Source organism: Diachasmimorpha longicaudata, chromosome 13 (assembly GCF_034640455.1).
Source record: "Diachasmimorpha longicaudata isolate KC_UGA_2023 chromosome 13, iyDiaLong2, whole genome shotgun sequence".
Taxonomy (NCBI): domain Eukaryota; kingdom Metazoa; phylum Arthropoda; class Insecta; order Hymenoptera; family Braconidae; genus Diachasmimorpha; species Diachasmimorpha longicaudata.
The window spans coordinates 3092701-3119753 of record NC_087237.1 but is presented as its reverse complement, the minus strand read 5'-3'; the positions used below and the strand labels follow the sequence as shown (position 1 = coordinate 3119753).

General features: G+C 39.0%; 2 protein-coding genes across 8 annotated transcripts in view; one reads left to right on the top strand and one right to left on the bottom strand.

The window, feature by feature from the left end:
* Window positions 1–26909, top strand: part of LOC135168550 (uncharacterized) — a 62306-nt gene extending 35397 nt beyond the window's left edge. Inside the window, exons 4-6 of one of the 3 annotated variants that reach the window (XR_010300054.1) lie at window positions 17640–17691; window positions 19117–19252; window positions 20657–20783. Coding sequence is in view for 2 of the 3 variants with exons in the window: in XM_064132849.1 (XP_063988919.1) it covers window positions 17640–17691; window positions 20657–20847 (243 nt within the window). In the remaining variant the exon portion in view is untranslated. Of the gene's footprint in view, window positions 1–17639; window positions 17692–19116; window positions 20359–20656; window positions 20886–23266 lie in introns of those variants that run through there. The other 2 variants (XM_064132849.1, XM_064132850.1) reach the window with 2 other exon arrangements.
* On the bottom strand, window positions 648–26742 carry LOC135168537 (solute carrier family 2, facilitated glucose transporter member 1-like). 5 transcript variants are annotated; one of them, XM_064132826.1, is made up of 7 exons: window positions 21838–21956; window positions 19420–19444; window positions 19173–19232; window positions 18655–18675; window positions 4177–4275; window positions 3053–4018; window positions 648–2958 (listed from the first exon to the last, which is right to left on the bottom strand). In XM_064132826.1, exons 2-7 carry the CDS (start codon window positions 19432–19434, stop codon window positions 2611–2613), a joined length of 1509 nt encoding a protein of 502 aa, XP_063988896.1. In that variant the 5' UTR covers window positions 19435–19444; window positions 21838–21956; the 3' UTR covers window positions 648–2610. The 5 variants fall into 5 exon arrangements, with proteins under 5 accessions (XP_063988896.1, XP_063988895.1, XP_063988899.1 ...); XM_064132825.1 differs by lacking the exons at window positions 18655–18675; window positions 19173–19232; window positions 19420–19444; window positions 21838–21956 and adding exons at window positions 24571–24782; window positions 25174–25250; window positions 26601–26742; XM_064132829.1 differs by lacking the exons at window positions 18655–18675; window positions 19173–19232; window positions 19420–19444; window positions 21838–21956 and adding exons at window positions 14627–14818; window positions 15099–15242.
* Window positions 26910–27053: the final 144 nt, after the last annotated feature.

The window sequence follows — 27053 nt, the reverse complement described above, 5'->3', positions numbered from 1 at the left end:
CCGAAACGGCGGTTCGCCGCCCGCGAAAAGACTGCATTGTGTATTGTGAGCATGCACCTGCAATTTTTATGATCCACGGAGAGAACTCCCACGTGCCTCCAGTGTGCTTCACCTGTACTTAATGAACATCATTGGCGAAGCAATTTTAATTTCTCATACTGTAGTCAATTATTTTTCGTGACACGTTGATTGCGGAAATTTTAATTAATACGAGAAAAAAAATGTAGGGTCTTGCAATTTGTGGGTGACGTGCACGATAGGATTTATCTCCTGAATTTTCATATGGCGTTAACTATAATCAACGTCTCTATAATGGTCCGGTTCGAAGATGATTAAATTAGATTCGAAAATGAACTGTCTAGCGCCATCTGGAGGCTCGTCAGAGACATAAGGGAATTGTTTACATGCGATACGTTATCTGAAGCAGATAACATATCCATTTGAAGATAATACAGACTTCACAGTGATACTGTACTTCTTTTATTATTTTAAATAATTTTTAAATAGTCATTTTCAATATTTTTGATTGATTTATAGAATAGAAAAGTTGTCAGGTGACAGAGCAGTTGATGGAATATACCTTTATTCGTCATTTAATATTCAATTAAAAATTAATGTCCATAAGATCAAAAGCCAAACTGCACAGATTACTTCAATAATTTCTTTATTTCTGACAACAGTAAATATATCGGCATCAAAAATACGTACATCGCAAATATATTGTATGCAGTCAAACATGATGATAATGGATCAATCCTGTAATCCACTCAACGAGCCCAAAAATTAAAGTCCTCCCCCATTGTGCACAATAATTCTTAAAAAATAAAAATAACTCCCTCGTCTACATTACACTGCGATATGGCTTATATTTTTGTTTAAACATCTACAATGTTACATCGAGTTTTTTTTTCCATATATAAAAGAAGGCGACTAAAAAAACTAAGTCTTAGAACTGCACATTACGATCTCTAAATTAATTCAATAACATTTATTAATTAAACTTACATAACAGCTACAATTTCAAGGTCGGAATCAATCAACTACAGCTTGTTGTGTGATAAACTGAATGTTGTATGAAAAAAGTAACTCCTCAGCATGCATTCATTATAATCGTTAAACCTTACTGGGCAATTGTATTTTTGTGCACAATTGTTTCAGTCTCCACAAAGCCATCGCATCAATAAAACTAATTCACACAATAATCAGACATTTAACACAACAGCGTCAGCACTGCCCAGTATAATTTCAATGTTCATCTAGTAAAAAATTTGTGAGCGACCGCTCCCTTTGATTGATAATCGACTAATAACGTATGAGTATTGTGTTCATTATGTTAAACATAAAAGAAAAAATATCGAAGAATAAAACACGTATTTTTCCTCGTAGATATCGATTTTGATTGCTCATCAGCAACAGCCACTGCAAAATTGCACGATAAAAATTTCCACCTCTCTATTCCGATAGAAAAGAATTAAAAAGAAAAATATGGCCTCGACTTCAATAAAAATAATCATCGTTGAGCACTTTGCACTTGGCCAATGTTGCTACACAATAAATTCTCGATATATAAATTAAATAATAATCGCTGCCAAGAGACATGACACATCGCATCTAGTCAAAATAACACTACACGGCATCGACTCAATTTTTGTTAATTGTTTACATCTATGATTTTTATTCGATGGGACAGCTATTGACAAAAGCAGTGGCTGAGTATTGACTCAGTCCGATAATTACATCTCTGTACAGTTATAATCGTAATGAAAGTAAGAAGCTGTCTGTCATGAGACTTTCCAGTTTCTGCGGGTGATTAAAATCATCGGTAACATGAATAATCTTCATAAATCGTTCGTTGTTGATCTAAAACATTGGTTGGGTGGAATCGGATAGTGAAATCTGTACGAAAGTGATTCGAGAGAAGACAGGAACTGATAGCAAGTGATAGGTTTAAAGAAACATATCAAAAGACCCGAATGTCCCATGAAATATTTAGTAAATCTTTCTCCTTTTGACGCATCTCCTGTTTCTGTTAATCACTTCGTTACGACAAATTCGCGTTTTCATCCGCAATCGTGAAATTATCACCAATCATTTCCACTGCGCATGGGAAACCTCAAAAAAAAAATTCGGTAAAACGGATGATGATTTAAAAAGAACTCATTCTTGACTAGAGTTGGAATCAGCGATTCCCCAAACTTTCTTCGTATGAACAAATAAAATTGATATCAAAGAAAGACTTGATCATAACGAGCCTGTATCAGTTCTTAGTCTATCCGTGATTTAGTATCATTTTTGTGTCTTTTCTCCTCACGTGAAATCAATTATCCACCGCAGTAGTAACATAGAAACTAAGTCGAATAATTACATCTAAATCAGGTAGTCCTTATCTATCAGTTCGACGTAATCCTCCGAATAATTACGATAATAAAAAAGAGCCCGTTCATTGATAAATAAATCTTGCATTATTTATTTATCAAGGAAACCATCGTTGAATAGTAAAAAGAAAATGCATCGAACTGTGAAATAATGGAAGGACTTGCTTTACCTCTTGCTGTCGCTTATGCTCATTTCAAGAAAATTCTACTGATGGAGTAATTAAGCCCCATCATCTCACTGATACGATCTCTGCCTGAACATGCTGCTAATCTCCTCGCTAGTTTTGTTCTTCGTTTCGGGTACCTTTCTCCAAATGAACAGAGTGAAGACCAGTTGAATGACGACGAAGATGATGAATACTTTGGGTCCCATGGCCTCCTGAAGAGGTAAGAATGCTATGCTAACGATGAAATTAGCTGACCAGTTGATGGCAATGGCAACTGACGTCGCTGCGGGTCTTGCTGACTGACTGAAGAGCTCCGAGACCAAGAACCAGGGAATGCTGCCAGGACCCGTTGCAAATAGAACGACAAAGAGGATGACGAAGATGATGGACAAATAAGCAGCGGCAGTCGAGACATTCTGCAAGAGAATAACAAAGTGATGAAGTAAACTGATTGATGTCATTGTGTCACGAAATGACTTGGTTAGCAATGAATTACAGGGAAATACTTACTGCGTAAGTGATGGAAATAGTCAGCAAAGCAGTATCGATAACCATTCCACCGAATCCAAACAGTAGGAGTGTTTTTCTTCCACACTTCTCCACCAGAACCAAAGACACTAGGGTCATGATGACATTCATAGCTCCCACACCCATAGTAGCTGACTGGGCAGCTGAGTCGTCCAAGCTAGCCATCTTGAAGATCTTCGTTGAGAAGAACATGACAGCGTTGATGCCGGACAACTGCTGTGCCAGCATAACCATGATAGAGATGACCAGTGGAATTCTCAGAGTAGAATTAACGAAGAGATCCCTCAAGCCAACAGTTGGCAGAATCTTTATGGACTCGTACTCAGCCCTCATCTCCTCCATCTCCTCATAAACGTCGTTGGTTGAACGCAACCAAGTCAGCGATCGTTGTGCATCCACGTCCTTACCTTTGCACAGCAAAAGGTACTTCGGGCTCTCCGGGCAGAGGGGAAGAGTAAGACATTGGAAGATAGCTGGGACGATGGTGAGGGACAGGAGAAGTGGCCAGTGCTGCTCAGTACCAAGTAGCTGATTCATACCGAGAATCTGAGCAACCAGAATGGATATCGTGATGACCAGTTGATAGACTGTACCAACAGCTCCTCGAAGGTGCATCGGGGATATCTCAGCTAGGTACATCGGGGCTAGACCGGCGTTGAGGCCGGAATTTATGCCGATGATGAAACGACCGAGGATCAACATCTCGTAGCTTGCAGCCATCTTCGAGAAACCTTCTAGGAATACTGTGATCACGACGAGGATGTTGATCATGAGGAGACCACCTTTTCTCCCAAATCTGTCGGCAATCGTGCCAACCAGGGAACCACCGATCATGCCACCCACGCAGAAGATTGCCACTGCTATGGACCATATTGCAGTTACTTGCTCCTTGGTGACGTTCTCGCCTGTTCGATTGCCCTTCACATTCCCTATCCACCTTTCGATCAACTGGAAGTTAATGATTCTTCGTTAACTGGTTGGTGATGGAGATGACAAGTTACACGTCAATTGATTAAGAAATAACGATAATTCTTGAATTCTTGGAGATTTTCTACTCAAGACATTTCACGAGAGATCTCGAAATCGTTCAGTTAGAGGGTGCTTACCGATTGAGGTGGATTTACAACCCCAGTGTTGTAACCGTGCTGAAAGGACGATCCCAGCGCGGCAGCTGCAATGGCGAACAGCAATCGTCCATTAAGACCCTGAAATCAAAGGAAATTCCGTGATGACGATATCAATTTAGATGCGACACAATGTGTTCACGGGAATTATCATATACGTCATGACCCGGGAATTAATATTTACCAGTGGACCGCGCGTGGCTCTTTCGGACGAGCCCCCTGTCCTCCAATTAGAGTGACGATGGTCACAACACGTACTACGATCATCGGAAAATTGATCTAATTGATGCTAATGTACGATCGGAGAACCGGAGATAGAAACTGATGCTGGTGCCGGCGCTTGAGGAGATCGATTAAAGGTCGTCGATTGTCAAGGATGACGTATCATTGCTTTGACCGGTTAGATCATCGACGAGGTGAACCCGAATGACTAATCGAAACGATTTGGGATGTTTGGGAGAGGAAAAAATATTCCCTAAAAATGACAGAACTCGAAGTCCGCTCAGCGATTACAGAATCAACTTGGAAATATCGCATAAACTTTTCCAAACAACGCAGACCCCTTGATCATAGGTTGGCCAATTGATGCCAACTGTCAGTGACATGTGTTCATGTCGTCAATGATTTACTAATTCAACATGCTCCATTTACCACAGACAAAACAGCAACAAAAATCATATCGTGCCCCACATATTCCATGTTATCTCCAACGCGTCTCCACATGAGTGAAACCTCATTAGAAAACTTTTGTGACTCCAATGATTAATATACGTTCGAGCTAAAAGGATTATCATGGCAGTCACCGTTAGTAGTATGATAGACGTTACGACGCGAGATAAAGTCCGAGGTGCAATATTTTCGAGAAAAAAATGTTCCATTCATACTTATCATCTAATTTCAAAGTTTAATCACGTGGCGCTATGGGACGAAGTTGATGTTGAAATAAATTTGAATATCGGTACAAAATTAGGTCAATCAATGCGATTTTTTAATATCGATTATTACGTTAAATTTTATGATATTCATTTTTAAATTACAAATCAAATTCTCGTTACTCCACTTATTTTTCTCGGGTCATGATTCGTGAATATAGACATCACCAAAACTTCAAAAGATCATTCGAGATTAGGAAGCAACTTAGAAACGTTTGATTGACTCTCAATAACTTTTTCCTCGCTCAGACGTCAGGCGTCTTATTACCCATGATTTTTTTACGTAATATAACCACATTGTAAATGATGCAGCACTGAAGCTCAACGGAATTGACTTCCACTTAAGCATCAGCATAATCGTGAAGTTTAAATGAATCTAAATTTTGAATGAGTCGATTTTCTGTAGAAATATCGATTCTCGAATTTTATATGTAGCTAAACTATTAATTAAAATGATAAATCAAATACTACTTTCCATCATCGTAAAATTCCCATCGAAATAAATCAACTTAATTTTTTTCTCTTTTCAATTACTGCGGTGATACACACAAAAATTGATTATTCATTAATTAAAATTGATGACTCTTACCCTACGTTTGATATAAGGCATTCCAAAACTCAAAAACTGCACCAAAAAAGGGCTTAAAAAATTATTAACGATTTTCTTCACAAAACCCACTTGTATTTTCCAAATTCAATTCATGAGAGATGGACCGGTGGCCAAACTAGACCGTAATTTGATACAATAAATAACAATTTGAGATATCAATACGATTTTCCCAATAAAAAAATTCAATGTAAATTTTACGGACAAAAACCACCGATTTTTTTTCGAATTTTGATTTTGGGGGAACCAGCGAACGAGGAAATGGATAATTTCGTGGATAAATTTATCCAAAATTATTCTCCCACTCTTCGATAATCACAGCACGTGTCGCAGACTGCCGGGTCGACAGCCCGTGCAGTCTCTTATACAGCACTTCTTCCTCACACCTACTCTCGCATCTCGCGCACTCACGCATCCATTCCAGCCTCGTATTATATACAACCCCAGCGCATTCATACTACGCCATATGTGCAGTGCTCTATACAGTCCAGGGGGGCATGTACTAAGTTGTTACATGGAACCAAAGACGCATGCGTTAATAAAAAAAAATATCACTGTTCAACACTCGAATATACTGTAGTTACATTTTAGTTGTGTAAGTACATGTGTGTCTTATGTGTGTACACAGTCGAATGAAATTCTACTCTTGGCTGAATCGCGTTGCCCACATGGAACACGAGACATTAAGTCAGGGGAAATGAGAATTGTTGACTTATCAAAAGCTGTTCTTTTGGAGCTGCTCGAGCAGAGGTGTGGCTCAAGATAAATTAAAATTTTACGGCACCGAGAAGAGAAATTTTAAATTGACAGCGGAAATTAAAAAACTGCTAAATGATGAAGAAACTGGGAAATTAATATTGGAACCACTCAAACAAATAAATATCTTCTGCTTTAGATAATGTAAGAATCAACAAGACCTTATGTCAGAAGAAATTGAATAAATTCTACTGAAATCGCTGAGAATTTCGTTGTAGATACGACTTGAAACGTAATAAAATATCCAGAATAATGAGACATTGAGTAACTTCCGGATAACAGATGGAACAAGAAGAATGGAACAGAAGCTGAAGCGACTTATGACCCTTTATCATCATGATAACTAGGACAATCATCTAATCGTCGAGAATTTTATGCCTGAGGGTCTTCGAGAGTGTTGGCCCCTTTTCGTGGAGATTTCTGTCAATATTTGTGATCTAGCTTCCAATCAAAATCACTATTAGAACGATGGCAAGATGTTTTGGAATGAATTGCTTATTTAACGGAAGTTTAATTATTTACTTATCCGGCTTTTGTGACGGTGAAAGTATTCTCCGAAAACATTTTGAAAATCTGAATCCCGGGTCCTCTCTTAGGATTATTTTTCAAACGAATTTATTACTTTTGCTCTAATATTTTTCACTGGAATTTTCATTCTCTTAGAATTATTTATAACTCTGGAAGATTTATAGCCCGTGGATCCTCTGGAGCCCAATGGACACGCATGAGAAGCGCATTTTGATAAAGCCCACTTTATTATAATAATTAGCGTCCGAGTTCGTGATTTACCCGAGAAAAGTGGCGGTGATAGCATTATCAGTGAATAAACATCCCATGCGAATTGAGAATAACACTTGCTTTCTTCAATTTCATCCCAGAGAAATTTTCTGTGAGTCAAAGTGACAGATGTGAGAAATTAATTTTCAAAATTTCCACCCGAGGAAAAATTTATCTGCGTATTTCCCTCAATTGTTTGTGACTCGTATTATTTAGAATGACATTCAAAGAAGTTTCACTTCTCGAGGAAAACTGGAAATGCAAGATGAGAAGTTGTTCCTCCGACCTTTGCAGGTGCGTCATTTTGCAAATGGATTAAAATGGAGCCGTGTCTTGTAAATTAATTCCGTAGAAATAAGCATACCGTTAGTCGTCATAATAAAGCACCTTTGGCTCATCAGGGTCATAATAATAGATATGACAATATTATGATAATAGCATGGGAGATAGGCGCTTGAAATAATTGTTAATTTTTCAAGAACTCTTTTGGAATACGAAATTTATATTAATTGGGATATTGCACTGAGAGGAATTTCGATATTAAGTTTAATTATTGTATAATAGTTGTAATCCGAGGTATTACAAGTATTATAAAATAACTATATAATATAATAATTATATAAAATTATTTAATCCCTGCGGTATTAAATATGATGATAAGTGTTTTTATCAGAAAATGTTTAGACACTCCAATAATGAAATAATTTAAAAATTGTGAGCAATTGTTTTCAAACATGAAATTTTAGTTAATTCTGACACTATCTAAACTGCAGGTGATTAAATAGATAAATTTTGGTGGAAGTTTCTCCGTTGAATGGCGAAATATTTACAGAATAATTACTATTCTCAAGGATACTTGATAAAATTCAAATTTACAGGAACACCAGTTCATTTAGATTTTACAAAATGTCCGCACCTATCACTTCTGCGAATTTTAAGGTCAATGATAGAGTGATAACATCGAATGGGACATATCTATCGTATTGAATATGATGATGAGTGGTTTTATCGAAAAACGTCAAGATACTCTGAAACAATGCATTAACGAAATAATTTTAAAAGTTCCAAGAATTTTCGATTCCAAACTTTAAAGTTTTTTTATCAGCAGATGTTCTGAATTTGATTTTTGAAATTAAAAAAATATCTTGGACAATTTTTCTACTCAGAGACTCCTTTAGAAGTCTCGTCATCATAATCAAATGAATGTTGTAAGGTCTCTTGACATTTTCTAAACTCGGCGTCGAGGTAATTATGGGACTAATCGCCTGAAATAATGCTTCATTATCATCTCAAATATTTGTTCAGTAATTATCCAATATTCTCGGTAATGACCGGCTACTGGAACTCCTCAAAATGCCTCCTGAGAATTTTATTTTTTCGCAGAGACTAGTCTATGGGAATCCCCTCATGACGTGCTCAATACTTTCCAATGATTTCGAAATTCAAGAGTTTGAAAAAATTTAATTCAATCGCAAATTGACTGGAGATAAAATTATTTAAATTAAATATTGAAATTAAATTTCCTTGGGAGATCCCCGTCGTCGAAATCATCTGATCGCTAAAAATGGAACATCCACAAGTCCTGTTACACATTCGCACGCTATTTTCGGGTGGACAACCACTACCTGCTGGAGCTCACGTAGGCCCCTCAGTCAATTTAAATCCTAGGCCCTCAGTAACGTGCGTCAATTCGAGTATCTTCCCACAACAATCTAGAATATGCTGATGTCGCTAAGTCAAATTGAGTCCCCGAGGGGCACGTCTCGCGCCACGTGCTGTCAACGACAAAAAGAAATTGATAAAAAAGAGATCGCGCGACTCTGGTGGACGTCAAAAGTCCACGTCAGACATACCAATAATCACTCATTTCAATTGACAATAAAAAATTGAATATTTTGGGTGATATTGCGTGACATTTTTGAAAAAAGTCGACTGACTTTCCTCTCATTTTTTTTACCCACAATTACATAATATTTTTTCAAGTCAATCATCTTCACTCGTGATAACCGAGCACATGATAATTCCCCCGGAGCGATACATATTCTTGTGACCAATGAATTTTTATCAGCAATTGTGACAATCCCCACACTTGGAGGCTCGACTCGAGGAGCGACCAATGGTGATAGTGCTATTGACTGCGCTTGTCGTTTTATCCTCATGCCGATAGATTCAACTTTGACAAGACGTGGGTTTAGATTTATCACCAGAGCTATCCAATACACTTGAGAGAACCTGAGATATCGCGTAGTCGAACACGTTTGTTGCATCAGCCAGTGGCGGCGAGATTTTTTTTGCAGCAGCAGATGTGAACTGTAGTTCAACAAATCTACCAACAGGATGATTATTCGCTGACTACTCCGAGAGTCATTAGACTTTGTAATTAATTGTGCGGGGAATGCTGACCGGTGCAATATACACTGGGGAGGTTGGACGAAATAAAATTGCTTCCATTTAGTGGAAATGACTGTACTTGAAGAACATCTGAGGGGTTCTGGCAGAATTTTTTTTTTCTAGAAGAATAACCCTTTTGGAAGATTTTCAAAGGAAAAAGGGTCGAAAAAAATGCTCTGATCTCCCAACGTTGTAGTTCTGTATTGAATCTCGAGGAATTTTTTTCATAAAATACGTGTAAAGTGTAAAGTGCATTGAGTATAGTCTGTTTCATAGGTTTTCCAGTTTCAGGGAGGTCCCCTCCCCCTAAATGGTAATTTACCTCGATAACGAGTCTGGTGGAAAATTCAGTGGGACCTTATTCTAAGAAATTTTCTCTTCTAAAAAACAGGTTCCTGCGCTTTCTTCTATAGCACCGGTGCGAGGGACTACCAATACAACTGCAGTGGGACCGTTTCTTTACGTAATTCTCTCATTAAGACAGGCTCTCGAACATTTTATTCTATCGTTCCGAGGGCGTTAACAACACACTAGTATTCCAAAAAAAATTCTTTACAACAAAGATATCCCAAAATACTCGTGGGAATTTTCGACAGAAATGGCAGAACCTTTTTTTCTAAAGAATTTTCTCTCCTACAAAACTGGTTCCCGAATATTTCCTTGTAATCCTCCCGAGTGTTTCAACAATGCTCGGGTATCTTAGAGTATTTTTCCCGATGAAAATATTTTCCAGATCTCAAATAGTTTCGATCGTTTGAAAATTGTTGACCAGTCTTCCATGATGAAGTAGGAATTTCCACGCGGAGAGAAGAATTCTTGAATAATTACGTGGCTGTTCCATAATTTACCAGTCGAAATAATGTTCGGTAAAAATTACGGAACAGTTACGCACTTTTTCAGTGAAATTTCAGGAAAAATTCGAAACGGTCCAGAGAAAGTATCGAACGTTCAGTGAAAAAATGCGTAACTGATCTGTCATTTTTACTGAATACTGTTTTGACTGAGATTACGAAACAGATGTAATTTTTCAAGAATTTTTTTCTCGTGCAGTCTTGACAAATTTCTATTGACTGAAAAACTTCACACGATTTTTCTACGGTACGCAGTCCAATTGTTACTGATAATACTAAAATATAGTTATAGGATGAGCATTTTTTAATTCATAACTTATTAGAAATTCAGGTGTAGCCCAAATTAGCTCCATACAACGGTCCAAATGTAAATAGATAATATCCACATAAGTCCCAGCCCGAATTTAAAAATCTGCTGTTCCCTTCAGAACATCGACTTCCATTTGTTTAAAAAAAATATAAATATCTTTGCGTTATCAGACCTGCGTATGCACTAAACCTATTCATTCTTAAAATAATTCTAAATGTAAAAGAAAGTTCGCTTCTCGGGAAAGTTTTATGACCTGGCGAAATATTTCGATAACAAGTGGATTTAGGAGGAAGGGTATTTTAGGACGAGTGCTCTGGAGTATTCTACTCGTGTTCAGGGTGAATATAATCCCAATTCCCCACCCAAAATATCAATTTCCCTCACGTTACTCGAACCCAAAAATTTTTCTACGCGCGCATCGCGTTGAAACCTTTCTCTCTGCTCCATATGGACACATAAAAAAATGAAAAAAAAATCCCCCCTCGAACCTAGTGCAATATATTTAATTCCGCATTCAGACCAAGTCTAATCAATTCGCTAGCCTTCACAACCCCCATTAAGCCTCGTGACCTCGACCTAACAAACTCGTTTCATCGCAGATCCTTCAATCCTGCCGGTGCCGTGGCATAAGTGCGAGGTCGAAGGCACCAACTCTTAGCGATTGTTATATCGCTAGCGCCTATAAATATCCCGGAAATCAAGCGTCTGGTGACGTATACCGGCGCCCCATGTGACTTGGCAAAAAACTCGTAAATATCCTAAAATTAAATATCCCGAGAGTTCAACGCTACGAAAAACCCCTTAAAAGCCATTTAATATGTATCAACGAACCTTGATCTTGCTGAACATTTTCCCTGCCGTGAGGACGAAGAATTCGGTCTCGTGTCTGTGGAAAAAGGGCGCGTGTACCGACTAACTCCAACTCCAGGCTACAACGGCCACTCCACCCGGTGTAGAGACATTTTTTTTCTCCCCCACCATCATTTTGAGTGGATGATGATTGTGTGGGTTTGTCACAGAGCGGTATGTGGTTTGAATAAAAATTCTCGAATGAATGGCGGCCGCCCATTGGCCGGGCCGAAGGTGTGCCGATACTACGGCCACCGCCATTGGACGACTCTGGTGTCGAGCCTCCGTTCACACACACGTTCAGCCGACAGTGCAGGTAGTGATGCTAATAATAAACTCGCGACACGTTTGCACACATTGCTGATTTTTTTTTTCAGTTTTATTGCGCGCACGAGTATACACGCTCTGTGATCTTGGATTTTGGGTAATGCTAATTTTGGAGGCGAGGGGAGACTTTCACGGGGGGAGTAGCGTTGCAAGAAATTTTGGTGACTTTATTGAGAGTTCTTGATGCGTGTGGATACAAAATTAATCGTCTGTCCATAGATATTTTCAGTCCATGTCAGTATTTTAGTTTTTGTCAGAAGAGTACCGAAATGTTGAGAATATTTTTGATGAACAAAAGCAGAGAAGAATGAATGGACACAGGCCCAGAGTGGGAAAAATTTGGTCACCAACCCTGGCAGGAGATGAAGAGTGGCCGACAGTGGGCCGACATTCGGCCAATGCTGGCCGACAGTCGGCCGACTGTCGGCCATTCCTCATCTCCTGTTAGGGAAGAGTCAGTTGATCTGGAGACATCAGTGGAGAAAGATCTACCTTCTGCGTGCGATAAATAGAAGATTAAAGATTCATAGTCGAATCGTTTTGATGTGATTTAGACAATTCCTGTCGATAATCCAATGATTCTCCTCAAAAGAGGAACCAGAGGATCTTTCTTTCGGATTTAATCTATCAAGGCTCTGCCGTTGAGGAACTTGTAAATCGACAGAACATAATTCATCACGTCTAACGTATTATATTATTATCCTATAGATCTGCGGAGTTAATCCGTCGAGACGGATCTGATGAGAAACGTTCATCGCGTGTTGAGGTCCAACTGGGGCAAATACTCTAGAATTAATTCAACTACTTCAATAGGTACCTCTCGGCATCACCTTTTTTTCGCGAATACCGCGTCAAATGCAATGTCAGCATGTGACTGGACCATTGTCAACGCAGCCATTACCATTTGCATATCAATTGTCGAGGTCGCAGCGTCTTTTTGTCCTTCCGTTGATATTTAATACGAAAATATGATAAAGCCAGACATAATGTCAAATGAACCGGAGTTCGGTGGAAATACCTAATCGTTAGGTGCTTGGAGTTTATCGGTAGATAAACCTTATCCAAAATTTTAGAATCTAAATAATATCAGTGAAGTGATAAAAGCATTTGGCGGGTGAGACGAATTCCGCGGCAGCTGGAGATTGAAGAATACTAGCCATTTTGATAAGTCAAGTGTTTTTTACTCTGAAGAAAACAAAAATGTAACTGACGCATTACATTCCGGTGAACGCGCAATAATCGTAATCGTGCGGTGAAGGATATTTATTTATGTAAAATTTTATCGATTGAAAAATGTATTTTTAAAATTATCAATCAAAATTTTTCGCGTCTGACATAATTAGATAATTAGCAAGGACGCGAATTTTGAAATTCGTCCAATATCTCTCGCGAGAGAGAATGACCTTTACACCTTCGTCGCAAGTTCATGAGAAAGCGGTTATAAATGCGATTACCCATCACTCGAAGTCATACATCGAGAGACGTATTCTTTTCTGAGGTCCAAGGGTTTCATAGATTGAATAAAAGGAAAATTGGCATGACGTTTCAAAAATTAAATACCAACACTCCAATTTTCTCATCAATTTCCATCCCACGCGGTGAGAAATATTCCGTAAAAATTACGGAACGTGCAGTTCGCTTATCGATTACTGAATCGACTGGGGAATTTTACGCGACATCAGGATTGAAATTTTGTATGAACACAGTCGATTCAGCGAGAAGTTACGGAAGTTTCAGGAAAAATTTCGCGGCAGTTCTGTCAAAATTCGGACAACCGTATTTCGCTCCGGAATTACGGAACAGATACGTCATTTTTTAGTAGTAATCCTCCAAGACCTTCAAAATTATCGGATATTTCCCGAGAGTTTCGTTGCGTAGCAACGGGAGGGATAGATTTTGCAGTTTAAAAATCCCGAGCGTAAAGCGCGACGGTTTTTCTGCGAAACTCATTGGTGGTACGCAGGGAAACTGGAGGGAAATATCCGATTAATTTTGAAGGTGGAGGGGTACTTGGCTGGATTATTTTGAAAAATAATCGGAAATATTTCTCTTCTTGCATCCATCACGCGTTTATCTAACAGCTATTCTCCCACCCTCTACTGTCTCATACATCGCAGCTGGAAGTCCAACTCAGAAGAAGCCATTGTCTGGTGCAGAAGCCGACCTTTGGCCTCCGCCAGCGCATTTTAAATAACGACAACAATTCCCGCCGCAAATGAGTATAAATATAAAAAACAGATTAGCAGAAAACGGCAGATCAAAAGAGAATAAATTATCCGGGGCACTGCACCCAGTTTCCAGTCTCCAACCGCACGGAATTCCTCGAAACTGTCTCGGAGAGGAAAAAACTTGTGAATTACGAGCTTATTTCCCGTTTATCTCCACATTTTCGCAGTTTCTGTATTTTTTAAATATATTTTTGACCAATTCGCAATGTGTTTTACGCGTGCGCTCAATCCCTCACTGATTTCCGAAGAGGTTTGACCCATTTGATAAGGGAATGATTTTTTGCGTTCAAATTTATATGGAAATTATTTCTGAGAAATCATTGTCTCTCATCAATGGTCTCCATATAAATATTTTCCATTCACTATTAAAGCTCGGAAGACTCGACCAAATCAAAATAAATTACCTGTGATCCTGCACCCATTTTCCGGTCTCCAACGTCACGAAGGTGCTCCAAAACGTCTCAACTCCCCAAAGAGCTTCACTACCTCCTTTTGCGTTTATCCGCGTATTTTCACGACGTCTGCACACAACTGTTTCCAAAAGGTCCTAAGTCACTCCGTCAAATTCAAACTACTTCTCCCGAATGAGTTTCAAACTTTCGCAGATACAAAAATCAAAATTTATAAAATTATAACAAATAAATCATCAAAATCCCCTCGAAAAATCTAATTTATTCATAAAATTAATTAGAATTCCAAGAATTATTAATTTTTATTTGTATTTATTATAAATATATTCTATTTCTCAATTTATATTTTCTCGAAGAACCTTATTCTGACAAAATCAACGAGTTAATTAAAATAAACTTATAAAATTGACAGCAAAATAATTGTGAAAATCCTCTCAACGAATATAAAACGATATTTGAAATGAACCTCTCGTTAGCGTCACAATTCACCGAGTGTTGAATAGCCGAACGGTCGAGTGAGAGGTACCACTGGAAATAAGTCACAACTATCCCCTCTGTCCCCGAAAAACCGCCTTCAGTTACTTTCCCCCTCTGTACATGTCTCAGTAAAGTGGACACCTCTCTCCCCCTCGTCTAATCAACTCACTTGTCAATAATCCGAACTGTCACGGTTGTCCAATTTTTCAATTTAGTCCATTGGGTCTGAGCAGTTGTGAACTAGCGAGCTACTCAACTGCGATGACCTATGGACACTGGATATGGTAATTTCGCGAGTTGCGGCGATTCGCCAGAATGAAAGTGAACGGAGATAATTGAATTGGGGGATAAAAATAACTCGTCTTTTTAAGGAGCTGGGGCTCACGAGTCTCAACTTTAGACTGCCAGGCTCCAGTGGACAAACGCTTTTTTTATTTCATTCGCGACCAGTGGATGGGAATTTAAAGGCCCGCGGGGCCTTTTTGTCGGGGGGGGGGGCGGGGGTGGCACTGTTGAAAGACAATGGGGAATGGGGAAGTCGATGGGTGTCGCTTCTTCTGGGAGACATGTCAGGTGGTTAACGGTCATTAGGATCAGCTGGGTAACAACAGCGACAGTGTATTCGTGTGCTGGTCTAATTAGAAGGAATTATCATGGTAATGAGAGGCGTGATAATTTTTCCCTCCGAATGGAAGCTTTGTAATCGCGAACACGCGAGGTTCCACGTGGGGAAAGGCGGTGACAAGCGGTACCGATTGTGGGGGGCTATCGGGGGGTGGAGGCGACCCTAAATCGCGAATTGAAAAATATTAGAAAAGTTTATATTATTGAACGAAAGTGTGTGAAATTATCGTATCGGCGTCTAGAACGTTTCGGACAAAATTCAATGCGAAAAAAATTGAAACACAATTGGTTCTTTGAGAAATTGCAAAGTGTTTTGGTTTTCTATCTTGTCGCTTTGAAAAAGTGCGTGAATGGAAGGAGAATAATTTTTTTTATTCGCGAAAAAAGGCGAAAGAATCTGGGGTACTGCGTCACGAGGCTAAAAAAATTCACACCTACGCCACACGGATTCACGAGTATTTTAAATAAGATACTGTTTGAAAGAGTGAAAACCACTCGGAGAGGGGGGTAACGTGACTGATGGATGAGGGCCTCACCTTCAGACGTGCATTATTGAGATTGCAAATTTTTACACAGCAAAAAATTTTAAAAATGCGAGAACTGCGTACGGTTTTCCCCTTTCGCAGGGTAGAAACGTTAAGGAGACGCGGTGGTGTAGAAGGAAGGAATGATAATAATAAGATTTTAAAAATTATGAATATTTATTGTAAATATATATATATAGAATAGTGACACAACTACGCTGTCTACAGTACAACTGGAATATTCCCTTTGTTTTTAGTTCCTCTGTGATGATTAGGAATTGCCCAATAATTCATGCGGATTCTTTGGAGAGTGCCCTGATTTTAGGATAAACTTGTCTTATTTCAAGAGTGGACTTGGTTGTTTTACGATATTAGTGTTTGCTCAGCAAACAAATGTTATCGTCAGCATTAGAGTTGATTAGTAAAAATGAATTTCAAGGATAGTTTGGTGTTATGAATTTTTAGAAATATTAAAAATGATTAAATTCAATTTTTTTCCATTACATTTTATCACGCGAGAAAAGTTCTGCGAACATTTCTAAAAAATAATAAACAATAGATAGTAAATCAAGTGTACTATGTAAATTGATTAATTCAACGACTACGTTTAGTGTTATAATTTCCCGATTAAACTCAACCATAAATTTGCGAAAATTTCCGATACATATACTGATGGTTATGTAAATATGCTAATTACACGTGAGCTCTAAATACGTGATGCATCGATACATGAGGATTGGAGCATCTTGCGTCACCAGCTAATTTCTACACGTTCCTGACACTTCCGCCTGCGCTAGTTTCAATTTTTCAATTGCTTTTTTTCTTCAAATAGACTCTGCAGCTTTTCCTTTTCGCAGATTGAGGAGTGGTGGGTGGAGGAGGTCGAAGTGGAGTTGCACCGGTGAATATTTAGTTAAGAAACGCCTGATGGACTGCGGGATATCATGTACTCGAGTACTTTTAGTGGAAGGGATTTTCGCGGAGGGAAAGAATGAACTTTGAGGGAAAATTAAATTAAATAATCCGTAATTACAACGAGATTGGCCCTTAAAAATTTTGATGAGTGTGATTTTCAGTCTCATTGTCCTGATAATTCCCAATCAACTGTCGACTTTTTTTTTAACTTAATATCTACCGCATCAGACGAGATGATCGAATAAAAAAATTATATTAGTTAGGGAGAATAAAATAATGAAATAGAGGAATAAATAATCACGGCTCTTCTCAGACCACATGTTATCGCGATTCCAGATAAAACTAAGCCAATAGATTCGACAAAATAGTCTAGGCATTCCAACCCGTGATTACAACGATTAACCTGTTTATCTGGAACAGATCAGCGATAAGCAATCGAGAATGATAATACCTTTGTCTGTTTTCAGAAATCTAGGGAAAGAGAGAAGGAGAAGCAGGTACCATCACGTGCACGTAAATGTGAGTCTCCTCAGAGTAATTATTAATTTAAAATAAATATTCAGATCAAATACTTTTATTTTTCAAATATCAACAGATTTTTCTTTGATCCAAATGGGACCAAACAAATAATTGTTGAAACAACAAAGACGACGTATTTATCAATGAGCTTAGAGAAATAGTTAATAATCAAGATTCTCTGAGTTAAAAAAAATGAACCGACACCAACACGTTTTGAACCGAAGATCTCTGATCGATTCGAATGCATAATTTGTTCAGCGAATTATCACCATAAACGAGGATTCCAGTGATAGGAGGAAAATCTCGGTTCGATTACTCGAATCGCAAGGGAATTTCCGAAAATTATTTGCAGCTGCGTTCAGCCGTAAAGCGTGCAATTATCAAATTAAATGACCCGTCAATTTCCTCATTGATAACCGCTCGTGAAAATCGTCCGCATCGGGACGAAGTTCGTTCTAATTAAAACAGGAAAATGATTTTTTTTTTCATAACATTCAAACCTATTAGTTGATTCATAAGAAGTGGTATCTGTTTCCAAGAACAGTGTGTTGCATTGATATCCAATGATTTTTTGATTCGTCGAGGCTGGAAAGGGAATATTTCAAGCATCGGTCGAGTAAAAATCTACTTTTTCGTACAAAGTGAGGAAAAAAAATTACTTTTTATCACCGAAACGTGGTTTTTTTGTCATTACTGCTACGTTCAGCTCGTGTCGAAAAGTACTTTTTCGTTTCGTTGTAAACGAAAAGCCACTTTTCGAGACGGGCTGAACGTAGCAGCAGTGACAAAAAAGTCTAATTTGGACGCACGTGCGTCGGAATGTTTTAACTCGTGTGGTTGGCAGCCCTCGACTTCGTCTCGTGCCGCCAACTTCACACTCGTTGCCACTGTACTCGTCGCACTTCCATCGAACAATACTATTGTATTCAGGTTAAATAATCAACCAGTTAATACAGTACTTACGACATCCTTCTGAGCGCTAGTCTGCTTGAAACAAAAAGAGTAAATAACGAGTAAAAAATTGTGTCAAAAGTGATATTATGTAAGTGGAATTGGATGGACTCAAGGACTGAATGATTGATCGTGATGCGTAATACAGTAACAAGGTAATGTGCCAGTACAGTGGACTTGAGGTGAAACGAGATGATCGGATTAGTGCCAGTGTTTATTCTTTAATTTTTCATTTGAGTGATGAAGAGGAGCGAAAAATCAGAAAAATATTTTTCGTGTGGGGGAAAGGTCGGAAGTAATTTTCTATTTAAATTTTCCGCAGGTACAAAGGAGTTGTTAAATAATTTTTTTTACCATAAATTCTTCCCAGAACAAATCTTTGCTTTTCAGGTCGACAACAATTGGAAATGCAATTTTCCAATTATCCGGAAAGATTTAATTTAATTATTACGGCTGACCTTGATTGATTTCCAGTTACCGGATATGGTTTTTTATGTGGATTCTTGATGAACAATGATCCATGAAATTACCTTAGTGGACGGTGCCAATGCCGTCGGTGTTGACGGCTGTTCCTGAACTTCCTCTTTGGACTGTTAGAAAACGTCAAATTGTTAGTAAAATAGTTCGAAGAATTTTCTGTTACGAAACATTTCTAATTCGTTGAAAAAAAATTCTAAGATTTTGTGAGGCCTCTAGTCGACTCATTGATTTATTTTCAGCAGTCTATCAGTGTCATCCTTCTCTTAATACTCAATGTATTAGTCTAGGTGCACTCACCTTAGATATCTCCATCCTCAAGTGGCTTGAAAAAAAAAAGTTTCAGAAAGTCAACACAAAAATATTCCATTGATGATTTTAGATAAGAAAATGTAACCGTTGAGAAGACAAATGTTATTTCATATTGCTCTTATCGTGGCTTCGAAACTCTCAGTTTAATCATTGTATGTGTCCCGTCACTATTAGATAAACCCCTGGACGACCATGTTATCAACGAATAACTATAATAACATATAAATCGTGCAGCTAACGCATCAAAGTGTAGAAAATTCTGATCAATCAAATGCTAAATAAAAACTAATAAATAAGTGAATCCATAAATGTGTTATTCTATTTATCAATTTTTGCTTCATTCATTTATTGTCCATTAATGAATTAATAGCGACTCATAAAATGGATGTTATAAAAAACGTTTTTATTCGAATCAAAGCTGTTTCTTCGTGACAGAAAAGACGAGACACAAAACCTGTTTTTTTAATGATTTCCCTGTGTGTCCACACTTCACGGTTTTTCCAATCCCAAAATCAACACGGCAATCGTGCCCTTATCAGAATACTTCCCTAAGCTCCCCTGAATATTTTCAAATAAATCGTCTTCCCATAATTCCTCTGAACACCTGAAATAAACAGCTCCACCCTCCACGTGCTTTTCCTGCCAGTTTAAATACTTTTTAAAAATATTTTAGTTATAGTCATTTTTATTGCAAAAAGACATGGAAGAATTGAACGGACGATCACCTCGAATTTTTCTTTCATTTTTGGAATTTTTTTCAGTTCCTAGACTATTGATAATTTTCAACACTCATCATGAAAATTAAATCAACTGATAAACCTATCTAAATTATCTCTTAACGTCGATTTAATGGGATTGAAACTAACATTTTTAGCTGTAGTTGTATTAATTTGAAGAACGATATCCAAAGATATTTTCGGAATTTTAATTTTCAAACCGAAGTATATACAATAAAAAATGTCTATCCTAGAAAAATTCAAGTCACACTTTCTTGAAGCTTTTGTTTCGTTATGAAATGTTATATAATATACATTATATTATATTATATGTAAAAATATTGTCCATGTGGTTGAAGGTATTATACCACAATATAATCTTTGTACAACATATATATAATCAAATTTATCGTTTCGAAAGTGCACATATGGCAGCCGCGAACGAAGAAGGCACCTATTTTTAGTATATAATGAAAAAATCGGAGTACATATCGTTATATCTGTTACAGGGGTACGGAGTTCTCGTCAAGTATTAATTGGTGGTTGTGGCAACGCCTCCCGGTGCCCTCAGCTGTTCGAAGGTCACGGGGTTAAAGGTACAAAGTACAGAAAAATAAGAGCAGAGCAGAATCCCGGTGATAAGGCTGCGGAGCTATTGCTAAAAAGCAATCCCCCAGCGCATGACCTTCTCGATGATTAAATCTCCTCGATGACCTCCACGTAATAATAAAAGCTGAAGTAAGTAGTTGTAAAACATCATCAGGGATGCATTACTTCTCTCGTAAAAACTGAACGAATAGGCTCTTATGATTTGTAAGTGCAGTTTTAAATGACATGATAATTAAATATGTCTCATGAGATAATTTTTTCTGGTTTAGCCACTCACTGACGGAAAGATAAACAACACTGATTGCGGAAATGACGGTCAACGTACGGAATATTGAAGTGAACATAAACTCGGAGGTCGGAATTCTCGCGGATAGAATGTATCAGCTATTTATGATTTAATGATGATTCAGTGACTAATGACTTTGCATTCTTTCATCATTACATTTTGCTGTGCCATTGGGTCTAACGGCGTTCGAGCTCCACTAGATAACGCCCACATGCCACATTCTTTGACAGAATAACTCCCAAAACGTCGGACATCATCGAACATTTTTATTTCCGATTTTTTTCCTCGCCTCGAAACCGCCGTTTTTCATTTGAAATATCTCGATATCGGCAGAGTGGAATTTCGCGATTTTTTTTTCACTTTCAAGGTAATTTGTCAATATTTCCAATGAGCTCTGACAGAGCTGAATCGCTTCATTAGGTCGGAAGATACCGGTGATTGAGTGAATCACCATCCCCTGTAATTTTCATTCTCTTTTATTTTCACATCGTCGGTTACGTAACGATGAGACGCAGAGGAAAAGGCGATGATGACCTTCGGATCATTAAATAATCAATGTCTCATCGCCGTCCGTATCGTGCAATAATGACGGTCATCATAAAAAAATGATAATTTTTTTCATTTTGAAAAATCCATTCTCCGCAGTTTTTAAATAATTTTAGATTGAGCCACAAAACTTCGGATTTCCGGTCACGATTTCTTATTCCGCACTAGTCACTCGCGTTTTATCACACCGGTTAAGTGACGATTATGTGATTGAAATGATTTTGGAGGGAATTCAGAGTAAATACTCACCTTACAACGTCTACGTCACGTATCCACGGATGAATTTATTCTGAGGAGAGACTAGTTCGATAGCCGGCGCTTATACCCCCGCAAGTCACCCTTGACGACTCCGTCAACGCAGGGGTGCGCATGCGGCTGGACTCGGTATTACCAACCCCTGAGGGGAGTCCAGGGGTGGGTCTCCTGTCCCGGGGGTTTCAATCCGTACGGAGAGAAAAATATCCGGGCAATTATAACACATAACAAATGAGTAATTGCGAACGCAGAGAACCAAAAATTATCAAATACTCATTTCCGAGAAATTGCGAAGAAAAAAAAAATCTCAATTCCCTATGTTATTCCCTAGTTTCGGTCCTGTAGATGTTACAGTGATCGCCAAGGAGAGACCTAAGGCCTAACAATTCAGGGCACCTCCCCTCCATTCCCTATTATCCTCATTATGACGTCACCCGTGGATTTAGTGCGGATGCACCGAAGCCAGTGAGGAAATCTGCGAGATGCATAAGTATTCGTGCGATGGCAGTGGAAGGCCTTTCGGACAAACGAAACCCCGAGGGACTTAAAACTTAAATATATCCACGTGTTACGTCAGCCGTAGTGAAGCCCGCCGAGCCCCTAGAACGAACCAATCGCGGCTCTGGAAGCTTCTCCAGCCCCAAATCGTCGATAAAACGCCCGATGACGTCAGCGGGATAGAGGCCCCCCTGTACCTGTTGACAGGCACGCGCACCGCCAACAGCTGACGCAACCGAATCTCTTGCTTCGACATTCACCGGGAAATGTCTAGGTTACACTAATTTTTATTTAATTACCAATCGTCGGAGTCACTGAACTCATTCTGCGGCCGGAAACTTGCGGAGTTTTTTTTTTCCAGTTACGAGGACAGTTTTTCCCGGTATTGTGTTGAGGTCACCGATTCAATGGAGAGCGAGACAGTTTTATGACGGGGAAGTCTAGGAATAAATGGAGTGGCGGATATGTTAGAGTGGCTAGTGACACGGGTTAATGAACTTGAGATGGTGATTGTGAAATTTCGTAATCACTTTTATCATCCCAGCGCGATTAAAAGAAAATAAAATCTTAGGAAATTCAAAACGAGGACATTGTCAGAGACTTTCGTATGAGAATAGTTTAAATAGAAAAATATAATTTAATTAACTTTTTCTGGGGAATATTTTCTGATGACTGATTGCTTTCTCTAATTGTTAACGTACATAGGACATGGTCTAGGGATGCTCTTGCGTCATTCAACCTCTCAAATCCAGCGGAATTACATCAGCCTCCCCACAGGCCCCTGTGCAGATGGACTATCAGCTTGAGGTGAAAATAGAGATCGAATGGATAAAGCAATTCTGTCATTTATTGACGTGTCGCATTCTGTTATGCATCGAGTATAACTGTCTTGCATTGAATCTATTGAATTTTTTCTTTCTATTAGGAGGCCTGTCAGCGGCATTGGCCGTATTCCCCAGTTGCACAACAGTCCAGCATAACGTCAATTTATTGAACGCAATGAACAAGTGCACTCATGCAATGCATTAGAAAATGCATTAGAGAATGTCGCGTATCACTCGATATCTCTTGCTGATGAACCTGGCGACAGACGACCGGGGAAAACTACTTGTTCATTGATGAGTTTAAGTGGAAAACTTTACAGCGATAAAGAACTTTCCCGCTTCAGACAGATACCAGGACTCCAGATCCAATCAAAGGCAAGTGGAAATCTCATTGGAAATTTCGTCAGGCAGAGCTGATGGCAGGGGAGGGGAACCAGAATTTTCCACAGCCGAGTTTTCCTCAACTCCGACTTGAACTTTTATTAACAAATTCTCTCCGCAGACAGTCCCCGCCATAATCACTGGACAGATACATATTTTTGATTACATATTCCTCTCGTCCAATTGATAAATTCGCAGAAATTACTTCAGAATAAATTACCGTATCCAGACTTGGAAAATCAGTGTCACTGCGTGCAACCAATAACAATCGATAATGCAGGAAGTATCCGTAAGTCGTGCAAGCACGTGACTACATTGAAAACAGTTCAATTATCCCCGGCCTTCCAATTGCTCTGGGGGTATGTACTCACAAATAATTTGATTCCGCGTATCGAGAGTAAAAAAAAGTAAATTGAAAATATTCTGATAAATGCGAAATTGACTGCGTCATGAAATTCCTCGGAAACGCGACGGTGAACAGATTGTAAATTGCGTCTTGGGTGTGCTGAATTGATTGGAGATGTGGAATTGACTGGTGCAGATGAACTCGTCTGATACACTCACATGCAGAAATAAATTGAACACACCTACTCGAACGAACCCAATCACGCGCTTGTGCACCTGAGTTGCGACCAGTTGAAATATCCCCGACGACACGTGTTGGACGGACACGAGATGTGCGCGAATCGGTAGAGTCCACACGAGAGTATTTTCAGATTGAGGGGTGTGGGGGGGAGTATTTTGCATTAAAATAATGGCAAGCGAAAGAGTTGATTCATCCCACAACAAAAAAAAAAAATTTCTAAATTTCACACGCGTTTTGGAGAGATTCATGGGACAGTAAAAAATAATTTAATAATAAAAATGATGTGAGTTTTTAAAATTAATAATATAATATTTGGAAATGTCGTGGGAATTCACGCAATACTGATCACTCATTTACCGATTTTTCTGACAAATTGAAAGGTGATTTTATTACCGAACTTGTTTCCATTCATAAATATTCATTACAATGTGTACTCACCCCACGTGGTACGGGGACAGTCGTTTCACGAGTATAAATTGGAGCATCAAGGTCACTGACACTGCTACTCATACTTGGCGCACGCGATTCGTTCCTCCCCAATGGTACTGACAATTGCGAGCCGAGGGTGGGTCGCAGGGGATGGGATTCCGCGATGAAGCCCTCGCCGAAGTCGTCATCATCGCGGTCCATTGTGACCAGTTGAAAGCTGACTGGGAAAAAATAATAATAATGACGAATGGAAATATCATAAATGTAAATGGACATACCATAAAAGTCAACCGGGAAAAGCATATAATGAGGGAAAGATGAATTCCATGCATTGACGATGCGCAGTTGATGATGCAAGATTGGGAATTAGCCCATGGTTGACGGCCACTGTGCAGCTTTCCCCTCCTGTCCAAGTATTTTGGCGAGGGATCAAGGCTACAACGGGACCCAAAAATCGCATACGAATAGTCTTTTTCGAGGGAATAAATTCCTCGTCGTCGAGGAGTTGAGGGCTTTAAGGCGCGATCTCTTGATTTTTTGCAATTATTTTCAGAGATGTCACACAGCGGAAAATATCTTTACGCACTCATTGATTGGTTTAATTATACCTACTTTGGTTCTTTCCCGGGTTATGAGTCATGAGCTAGACGTCTACGATCTTGTTCTTCACGTGTCAAGAGTGAGAACGCCTAGAAAAAAAAATTAGTCTATTCGGTAATTTTCAAAGTCGGAACCACTCTGCCCCCATCCGAATATTCATTTTGCAATATTACGTAAATTTCCGGACAGTTGTGGCGGACATTTTGCAATATTCCTGACATTCGTGGATTCCGAAATTAAAAAAAAAATCGAAAAAAATTCTATCGCGTTCCACGAGCACACGGAGTCAAATGACTTTAATGAAGGAACAACAGTTGTGACGCGTGAGCTTTCGTCACCTGCTTGGCAGCTTGCGACATAATCTTTTTCTTTTTTTTCTCTTTCAATGTCGCCGGTTGGGTGGGATAATCGAGAGCCCGTGTCGTTGTTTTTTTCATCTCCTTTATCCCTTCATTTTCGGACGGGGGGAGAAAAATCTCCCGAAAAGTTCATTCTCGTTCGACTCCTCTAAAAAATTAAACTCAAAACATTTTTTCCTCTCGTCAATAAAATAGTCTAATTTTAAAAGCGACCGATACACCATTTTTTTTAAGGTCTCTTTAATTTTTAATGTTCTTTTCTCTCCGTGTGGGATCGTCTCCGAGTCCATCCTCTATAGCGACCTGGCGTTATTTCCATCTCGACGAGTGGAACGTGGCGAGTGGCGCCACGAAAATTTTTAAAATTAGCGTTCGATTACGCACTCCATTCAGAATCACGTAACGATTTTTCACGTTTCCTGAAAAAAAATCCGCGATAATCATCAATGAACCCGGCTATCTCCATGAATGAAGAGCCACTGGGACACGATCCGCAACGATCTTCAATCCCAATAAATCCCAATTAAGATAAGTCTTATCGGACGTCAGCTGCATAATTGCAGTTGCATCTGCCGGTAATTCACGCGCAATCTTGAACCCTCGGGACGTCATGCACTGGAGTCACATGTGCGATGACTGATAAACAATCGAACAATTTTTTCTTCAGGGACACGTCAAATTCCAGAGCGAATAATAAAATCGGGTTCATAATAAACAGTTGTTATTGAGGGGTTCAGAGTAGGAGGCGGAAAAATCTGTGGTAAAGTGGTAAAACTAGTTAAGACAACTCATCTCCAGTCGTGATTTATTATAAAAATCGCGAAACCGAGGGGTGGGGGCGGATATTTCATCCCTGGAAATTAAATCCTGGTCAAAAAAAATTACTAAACTGAAGGGATAAAATTTACGGTACCCCAGAATGAAATTTCTCTAACCTATAATGAATATTAATCATCAATCAGGGGACAAATAAATTGCACTAAAAATAATTGTCAAAAAACATTTCTATCAATGCAACTTATATCATCCCCTCACTTCACTTGAATACTTAGTCTAGTGGACATGGAGATGAGGAATTACCTCGTGGATCCAAATAACTGGGACCTCCCGCGAAATGTTGACCAGCACGAGAAGTCGATGAGTGGCTTTTTCCCTAAATAATCACTCCCAGTAGGTAAATCGGTTCACGGTGGCTCCCAACAGGAGAAAATAGCGCGCAACGGGAGAATTAGTGTCACGAAAAGGGAATGAAACCCCTTGAAAAAGAGCAAGCAAACCGCACCAACTGAATATGCTCTTGAGACTGAACCAGAGGACGCGACTTCGTCGTCGGTGATGGACCAAAGACGTAGTCGCGTCTCATCTGCGATTCTCCAATGCTAGATTTAATTTTAACGCTCGTCTACGTCGAAGTCGTCGTCACGACGAGCCTCCCATTTTTACCGAGATACATGAGCGCGTGCAGTACTTCACGTTCATTGGTGACTTTTTATTATTTTTCAGGAGCATTTGGATCAATTGATCTCTACTTCC

What these genes read in the sequence shown, in the direction of transcription:
- LOC135168537 (XM_064132825.1), bottom strand. Translation starts at nt 25,201, where the DNA reads ATGACTCATAACCCGGGAAAGAACCAAA. An exon ending in TAACCCGGGAAAGAACCAAA is followed by an intron (nt 24,783 to 25,173) that starts GTAGGTATAATT and finishes ATTTTTTCCCAG; the next exon opens with TCAGCTTTCAACTGGTCACA. An exon ending in TTGTAAATCCACCTCAATCG is followed by an intron (nt 4,019 to 4,176) that starts GTAAGCACCCTC and finishes ATTAACTTCCAG; the next exon opens with TTGATCGAAAGGTGGATAGG.